This window comes from Cupressus sempervirens, chromosome 5 (genome assembly GCF_028749045.1).
Source record: "Cupressus sempervirens isolate cs-2001-9-10 chromosome 5, ASM2874904v1, whole genome shotgun sequence".
NCBI lineage: Eukaryota > Viridiplantae > Streptophyta > Pinopsida > Cupressales > Cupressaceae > Cupressus > Cupressus sempervirens.
In genome coordinates this window covers 126274470-126283376 of record NC_143122.1, presented here as the reverse complement: position 1 = coordinate 126283376, position 8907 = coordinate 126274470, and the positions used below count along the sequence as shown (strand labels likewise).

General features: G+C 34.1%; 1 protein-coding gene across 9 annotated transcripts; it reads right to left on the bottom strand.

Annotated features, from left to right (window-relative positions):
* Positions 1-2951: 2951 nt before the first annotated feature.
* Positions 2952-8528, bottom strand: LOC149554832 (uncharacterized). Of its 9 annotated transcripts, none has more exons than XM_089833531.1 (6): positions 8109-8333; positions 7185-7480; positions 6866-6973; positions 4657-5685; positions 3875-4403; positions 2952-3632 (listed from the first exon to the last, which is right to left on the bottom strand). In XM_089833531.1, the coding sequence occupies exons 4-5, from the start codon at positions 5515-5517 to the stop codon at positions 3891-3893; spliced, it is 1374 nt and encodes a 457-aa protein (XP_089689657.1). In that variant the 5' UTR covers positions 5518-5685; positions 6866-6973; positions 7185-7480; positions 8109-8333; the 3' UTR covers positions 2952-3632; positions 3875-3890. The 9 variants fall into 9 exon arrangements, with proteins under 9 accessions (XP_089689657.1, XP_089689652.1, XP_089689655.1 ...); XM_089833526.1 differs by having other exon boundaries at positions 2953-3723; positions 7185-7240; positions 8109-8420; XM_089833529.1 differs by having other exon boundaries at positions 2953-3632; positions 7185-7240; positions 8109-8420.
* Between the last annotated feature and the right edge of the window lie 379 nt (positions 8529-8907).

Sequence of the window (8907 nt, the reverse complement as noted above, 5' to 3'; positions counted from 1 at the left end):
ACTCAGGTGATGTTCAACGCTACATTCTTCATCATATATGCTGAAAGACTCATTAAACTTTGTTGTGCTCGGGTAACACTATACTTTGCCATTGTAGCTTACTAGACATTGTAATGTGTCTAGTTGACTCAAAAGCAACTGAAACACTTGGTCTACTAACAATATGATAAGCTCGATAGACTGTAGAGCTCAATACTAGTGTAACCAACTCATTTTTTTAGTTTTTAATTTGAACCAAGTGTACCAAATGTTTTTTTTTTTAGTGAAGAAGACCTAAAAGCTATTTTCTCCAAGCTAAACCTATATTTTCCCCTAATATGCGAGTTATTTGTGCAACCCCACAGACCTTTTAGCAAAACATCTGTCACAAATGTAGTTAAACACCCACAATTCATGCTATGCAACTTTGAGATAGAATTAATCTTAAGAGGAATCTACTAATGAGACCAAGTTGTAAATAAATTGGATATAAAGTAATCAAAGACCTTGATTATATAATTAATTAGATAATGGCCTCATTACTCCAACACATTTTGCACAAATAATAAATAATAAATACTTAACAACCTCTAAATTTGCCATTCAATTGGAAATCCAAAATGTGCCATATGAAGGCCCCAATTAACCTCGTTACAATAATTGTGACTAAGGAAAATTGCCACCCTAAAATTGATGAAACTTAAGAATAAATAGAGCCAAAACCACCTCACTTCTACTAGCATCATACTAAGCTAATGAAACTAATTAATGAAAGAAATAGAATTAACTATAAATGCAAATGACTAAAATAGAAATAAGTGTAGAACTACAACACAAATTTGAGATGTCAGCCTATATAGATAGAGTAAGACCTCTACATAAAAGTACAAGACTAGTAAGAAGATTATGCAAACAACAGAGTATAATAATACACAATAATAACTATTTTAATATAAAGAAATCAGAAAAGTGATATTACAACTTCTTCAAAGAAAACGATGAAAATGATACTCCTTGAACCTGCTTCTGAGAAGCTAAAAAAATATGTTTATATTTAAAGAGCTTAGCCAAGTCAAACTCTATTATAATATTTTTACTTTTACAAATTAAAATAGAGATAATTAATCAACCAAGAAATAATAAAGACCAAATCCACATTTAGGTTATAATATATTACCGTATTAATAGCTATGTAAGTTTGAAAAATAATTTACCGTACCAATAATATACATTATTACTTTCTACAACATAACTTGAATATAGAACAACCACCTTTGCAGTTTTCCAGTGCATTTTAAGTCCAGAACACCATGTGCCATATTACTTTTGTGATATAAGCAGGATATATTTACCACCACCTTCGAAACAATCCAATGTGTGATTTGAAAAGATTAATGGTCCTACCATGTATTGTGACAATTAATATAGTGTACAGATAAACATCCAATTGCTCACAAGAAGACTAAGATAATTGTTGCAGTGGCAGAGAAGAGAAATGCTATAGGAGGCAACATTGTTGAAAATGTAATTGGAAATTTAATGTTATGTTTTAAATACTTTTAGTTTTTGAAGTTTGTAATAACGTCCTACATGTGGTGGCATACCTAGAGTAGCAATTCGATAAGCTCTCCAAATATAGCCACCTAGGACCAGGTGTGTGGATCTTAAATTAGAATAGTTTTTTTAGTTCGTAGGTGGAGTGTTTAATGATTTTTAGAATCCAATAATAGGTAGTAGTCAGTTTTTGGAATATTCCTGACTTAGAAAATGACTGTCTAATATTGGTAGAAAAAACGTTTCAGATTCTTATCCTTTTTTTGGATAGAAGACGTTCTTCTTTTCTAAATAAGAAGAAAACATTTCACATCCTTTAATTAGGAAAAGAAAGTCAATTTTAAAATGAGAGTCAGTCGGCTATGTAGAAAATGAATCGAATTTGGAGAGATATGGAATGTTTTTTTATTTTGTCTTTGTGCAAGTTTTCGATGGTCTGAATTTTGAATGGATTTTTCTTATCTTCTCACTGGAAACAAGTTGATAGTTTGCAGAAGATTAAAAAGTTTTTGTTTTTGGGTCGAATTCAGTATGTATGCAAAAAATTAGTCTCAGTGCATGGGTAATATCTCCCAAATGAACCGTTGGATTTCTCTCAAATTTTTATATGTTGTTTGAAACCTAGTTACACAAAATATCAACGGTTGGATTGAGTAAATCTTTTCTGGTTCGAAAGTTATTCATGTCTGAGTGCAAGTCTATCCGGAGGCAGCAAAAAGATATTTTGGGGGATTTTATTTTCAAAGTTTTGTTTTGAATCTAATTTTAGTGTGTGATCCTGAAGGTTGTAGATGCCCCTTGAAGCAACTCAATTTAGTGAGTTTTTTCCTCCTGAGTTTTCCAAGGTGTGGCTCTGCATCAATAATGAAATTCCAGATCAATATATTAAATTAGTTTGACAACAGTAAACTTGTATAGTGTCATATAAAAAATCAAATAGTTGACATTCATAATGCCCGACATATTCATAAAGCCCTTTCCTGGTAGTTTCAGGTTCTTCCCAATGTTAGTAAGACCAAAAATATTTTTAATAAGTTATTTGGTAGAAGATTTTGTAAAATAATTATTATAAAAAATTTGATACAATGAATCACTGTTCTTGTTTATTGGCTCTTTTCTTTCATTAAAGTTTCTGTTTGAATCAACAAAATATTTTTTAATCGGCTATGTTGTTCATCAGCAAACCTCTGTTCTTGTTTATTGGTGCTCATCTTTCATTAAGGTCTCTAATAAAATATATTTTATTCATCAGCAAATTTCTGCTCTTGTTTATTATGTTCTTTCATTAAGGTCTCCAATTGAATCAATGTATGTTGAAAATAATCAAAAGAATCTGTTTTTGTTTATTGGTGCTCTTCTTTCATTGAAATCTTCGATTTGAACCTCTATGTATGTTGAAAATAATAAAATAAGAAATTGAGACTAAAACATTTTAATTTTGAATTTAATTCAACATTTAAGAGTGGGATTTAACATTTTTCCTAATCCATGAAAATCATTCCTCAGTGTGAACAACTCGCACTTTTACCTTTTAATGGACATTTAACATTTTCTCTAATAAATAGAACTTATTTAAGTCCTCCATTGTAAGGACAATCATTCTAAACTTTACGTTTTCAAAGGGCATTTAACATTTTTGTTCTCATTAATGGAAGTTCTGAAGTCCTGAGAAAAAAAGGATTAGTCCCCACCTGACAAAACTCTCCGATTTTAATCATCAAAATATTGCAAACACTGGAATTTGGTTTACCAGATAACACAGTGATAGTTGGCAAGAAATAAAACACACGTTCCAATACAATGGAACTGCAATTAAAACATCAAAGCAGACCAAGGATCTGTATATGCAAATGGCAATGCAACTGACTTTTACTATCGATGGAGTTTGAAATACAACAAGGTATTTGAATGTCTGCAAGCAGCTGAAGAACTAACTAGACTGGAACTTAATTTACATTTCTAAGACAAGGATAATATGGTCAATGAAATAGGAGGATTTTGCACCTTGCTTGCAAAATTTGCTAGAATTTTTTCAGCTGCATAGCAGACATTGCAGGGGCATTCTTTCGATTTGATGCCTCCAAGTATTTGAAAATTTCCTGAACAAAAAGAAGTGGAATAAAATGTGCAGACATGGTAAAATCTATTTCTCCTCTGGTTTCAAAATCAGTACCTACAAAAAATGAGAGTCTACAACACGATATTTGTGAGCCTCTTATCTCTAAGCTCTTAAATTCGAATCTACTCAAACTTTATACATAAAAATAATTTAAAAAATTGCTCTAAACTTCGACACTTCAAAAAAACAGTACCCACAAAAAGTTCAATTTAGTTAATTTACCTGGAAATTTCTTACTTCAGTGTAGCAGAGGCAGGGATACCAAAAATGAAAGAAGCAACCACACTCTGAATCTGCAGCTTTGAACGGCAGATCCCGCAACCGAATTTAAAGATGTTTGATCATGGGCTTTCCCGGGGGCGACCACCATACCTGAGCAAACACTGACTCCGTTGGGAATAAATTTTCGATCTTCCGTAGGATAACAAAGCCCTGGATTGCCCGAAAGAGAGAGATATCTTCCCATTTTCTGATAGAACTTTGATGGGAATTCAAGAGTGCCAGACAGACTGTTGTTGTTCAGTAATAGAGAACCCACATTTGGTAAATCTGCAAGCTCTTTAGGAACTTTTCCAGAGAGAGCATTGTTGTTAAGAGCCAGGGATCTTAGCATTTTCAGTTTACCAAATGATTCTGGGATTTGACCAGTGTAACCCGATGATGAAAGATCCAAGCTGATCAGAAGCGGCATGTTGCTCCAATGAAGAACGTCGATTGGGCCTCCCATTGGATTGTTACCAAGGTAGAGTTCCTGCAAATGTGAAAAAAAGGGGAAAAAATTAGCGCTTGATGTTTTCCAAGTCAGAAATTTTTTTATTGGTAACGAGTATTATTTATTAATTAAATTCAAGTAGATTCCAATCCATATTCTTTCAGATGAGAAGCACATAATTTACGGTTGTATTATAAGCTCTCAACTGTTTTTGAAATCGGTAGTAACTACGATCATTTTTAAGAAATAGTGAGAAAGATCAGGGATTTAGGTTGGGTTGGATTTCTCCTACCTGCAAACTTGTCATCTCCATTAAAGACGGTGGAAGGTTTCCATGGAGCTGATTGTTCCTCAAGTCCAAAAATGTAATGTATTTCAATTCCCCCAATTTCCCCGGTATTCCTGCCTGTAAACCATTGTCACTCAAATCCAACTTAACCAGAGAATTGAGATTCCCTAAAGATGGTGGAAGAGGCCCCTTTAGCTGATTAAAGCTCAGGTCCAGAATCACAAGGCCCTGAAGAAACCACAGAGAAGAAGGTATCATACCATAAAACTGGTTATGGCTCAGAACAAGCTTTCTCAACTTGGTTAAGTTTCCTATTTCGTTGGGCAAATTTCCCTTCATGCTGTTCTCGGTAACAATGAGTGACTCCAGATTGACCAATCTACCCAGCTCTACAGGTAATTCCCCAACCAGCGCAACATTGTTTCGAAAAATCAGGCTCTGAAGTGATCCTCCAAGGTTTCCCCATTGATTCAATGGCATTATCTGAGGTGCATTCATGAAGCACTTGTACAGGGACAATGTCTTTAAGTGAGTTAAGTTGAAGATGGATGGATGGAGTACTGCATTGTCGCCGCATTTTGGAGAGTTATCGTAGACATTTCCAATATTGAATACTGTGATGTACCAAAAATCTCCGAATTGATCACACAGTGTACCTGGAACAGGCGTGAAGCCACAAGGATCAGGGTATAAATCGCGTGCATCTAGATCTCCACTCAGCGATTCAAGAACAGAATAAAATGCTTGTTTTTCTGAGTCAAGCATAGGAGTACTGTTTCGATAATCTCCGGTTACAGTCTGGGCAGAGGAGACTTTTAAACCTGTGCTTAGAACGGAGAAAATGCACCAGATCAAGATGGACATATTTAGTTTAAATGAAGAACTGCCGGGAAATTTTTCTTGACTGAAAACTTTAGCTGAATGACTATATAGATTTTCCCTGGTTCACCCTTTGCTGCTATATTTCAATGTCTAAGCTTTTTATACAGATGTTCCCCTCTTCGTCGGGACTCGAACCAGGCCGTAGATTTCCTGTAAAACATTTCAGGGAATACAGTCATTAGAACACATGCAAATCGGCTTAGTTGAGGTACTGAATCTGAAAAGCATCAAGGAAATGCTAGAAATGATACACATGGAACGAATGAGAACTAGAGAAGTACGAAGCAAAAAAAGATTTAAACGGACGTATCCGCAAAAAATAATCTGTGTGAAAAATGTAGGAACACTTAGATGCACTCAAACAAGAATAATTTTCAGAAGATTATATGTGAAGTTTTTCGAGTGTCGAACTGAAAGATTTTCTCATTCTAACAGGCATGATCTTTTGGAGTGTCAAAATCCTTGATATTTGAGATCACAAGTTCGGAGAAACAATGTTATAGCGGTTTGATGTCAAAACTTAAGAACCCTCAAAGATTTTTCTTAACGGACGATTTTTGAGATAGAAAATTATATGTATTTGAAATAATATAGCTATAAACACAGTTTTTCAGGGCTTTAAGCGGAAACTTCAGAACATTGAAAGATATATTCGAGCTTCGTATTGATGATTACTATGGGAAAAGTACGGAAATATTAAAAACTTCTCATGAAACGTAGTGGTATGAACACTCCCAGATGAATGATACATAGAATTCATGGTTGCCTATTCCCTTTGATTAAATTTGACGGCAAAAGCAATGACAAACAAAATGCAGCGACGATAAAATATGCTCCGAAATGGACGAGATAGGATGAAACATTATCCTCCAAAATATTAAATAAAATCCAAATTGAAGAAAAAGCTAACAAATTAGAAAAAAAGCTACTGCAGAAGAATCAAGCTTAGCTAAAAATGGACATGAGAAGGTAAAAATTTGGCAGTAAGTTTTTAGAAGAAATGAACAAATTTTAACAGACTTAAGCAGTAGTTGATACATTGTCTGTAAGGATTGAGGAGTAATGTTAAAAGTTATTTGCAGGTTACAGTTCAGTACCTTACCATGGACAAAATTTCTTGGTACGAACGGCCAAACAAAATTCCAGAAGAGATTATACCAAGAATATGAGGAATTATGCACAGCGCACATAATATTTCAATATTCTTACGGAGACAGCTGAAGGTAGGTACTAAGAAAAGCTAAATGGCTTTGTACTAGCAAATAAAGAGAAGGCATTCAGAGTTCACAGGGTTTTTGGCATTTAGGATTCTAGAATTAAAATCTCATACCTGAAACACGAGTCATAAACTTCTAGCAGCAAAAATAGATTTGAAACTGCAGAAGAAAATAGCAAAATCCACCAATCTCATTGTTGGGAAAATGACGAAGCCGAGCAGCTAAATGAACATAAATTTATGACGCAATATTTAATAATTCGCCACCTCAAAAACGTTAAATTTAAATTGTTTTTAACGAATGAATACATCTAAATCTTTTAGCTTATTTTTCATAAAAAAGTATGTTGACTGCACTGTTTACAAACTCAAACGCAAAATGCAGTCAACGTGGTTCTCAAAAAATAAAAATAAATAATGAGAACGAAATTACCGGCGAAAGTTGAAGTACGACGAGTCGGTCCCGAAATTCCTTACAGAAGCAATTCCCTAGAGAAAAATATGTTAAACTATAGGCTAAAGAAGAATAAGAGTGAAAATGAATGCACTGCGAAATCGAAAACTTTTATTCGAACGATCCTCGTAAACAGAAATACTCCTCGTCTTCGCAGAAAAAATATTTAAACTAAACCAGGATTCTCGTAATAAGACACGCCTCCTCAAAAATGCCGCTCCAGACTTTTAAGGTGCAAAAAGCCTTTCAGTTGCTCAAATCCATACACATTTTCACTTCGTCAAAAAAAAAATCATCCAGATTTCAATACTAAGATTTTGGAAAGAATACATGCAAGGAACTCGATTCAACAGATTTCTCCAAAACCAACGTATCAAGTAAAGGCTAAAAACAAACGGCAAAATTTTTTAAAGCAGCAGTAGTCCATTATCCACAAGTTACTGTAAGTTGAATATGTTCAACCCTGTACAAACACAACTCAAAAGAACGTCTCTTCCTTGCTAGATTTATTTATTTATTTTTTAAATAAGAAACGGTAAGAATTTCTCACAAGCATAGCATTTCATCAAGAAGAACCGCCTAAGAGCTCTAACATTTAGAAATTAAAAGCAATCTATCGCATAAATTCGACACAAACCAGGAAACAGTATTTCTTTCCGGACAAAATCCAAGCGTATGGAAACAATCACGGTATCATTTTTCATAAATTTTATCTGTTCGATTTTTTTTAAAGGAAACACACACAAATAAAATAAAACAAAACTGCCACACGGATAAGATCCGTCAGATCTCTTCCGTCATAAACTTGACACAATTTACAGGGTAAATCAACCAATAGCGGTGAATTTAACACCATCCAGCCAATAAAATTACAGCAACCATAAAAAGACTCGTCAAACTCACCTGTTGCATACCAATCTGAGCCCAAAAATGGCAAAACAAACGAAAATCGAGAGGATTTGAGAAAAGCTAGTACAGATCCAGCACTGTATAGAAAATACGCAGTTGGAGTAGTGTAGACTGAAACTTTTCATGCAGAAGATTTTCACTCATTTTTGTAACTTGAAGTGGAATTCTTGCAAAGGTCGAAGAAGATTTCTTTGAAGCCCTCGTCAATTTGGCGAAGGCTTTGAGATAACAGCGTTTGCTTAGGAATTTATAGGAATAGTTGAGATTTCAGAAAAAAGATGGAGATTTCAGGGAAATCAGAGGTTAAGAGTAAAAGCCGGAACGTGAAAATAACGTGAGATGGGAGTTAATTATTAGAGTTAATAAACTCCTTACGGCGGGCGGGCCCATGGACAGTTCCCATCCCCATCGTATCTTCACATGTACTTCTCATGCCTTGCTATAATGAATATCTCTGATTGATTCATTAGGAGATGAGGATGAAAATGATAGATCTTGCTTATTCTTCTTATAAATTATACAATAGTACTATATAATGTGTTTTTATTATCTTTTCTTTTTAACATTTCTATTATTCTAGTTTGGAGGAGATTCTCTCAAGGTCTAAGTAGCACACTAAAATGTGTATCTTGTAAATAGGAACATATGGTCACATCCTATTTTTTTCGAATTACCAGGTTGTTTAGGTTTTATGGGCTATTTAGCCACTATTGATTATGAAGATCATAGTGTATTTAGGTGGTTTATATAGATGTGTACTTGAAAAGACTAGTTGTGTCCCAAAATTATTTGA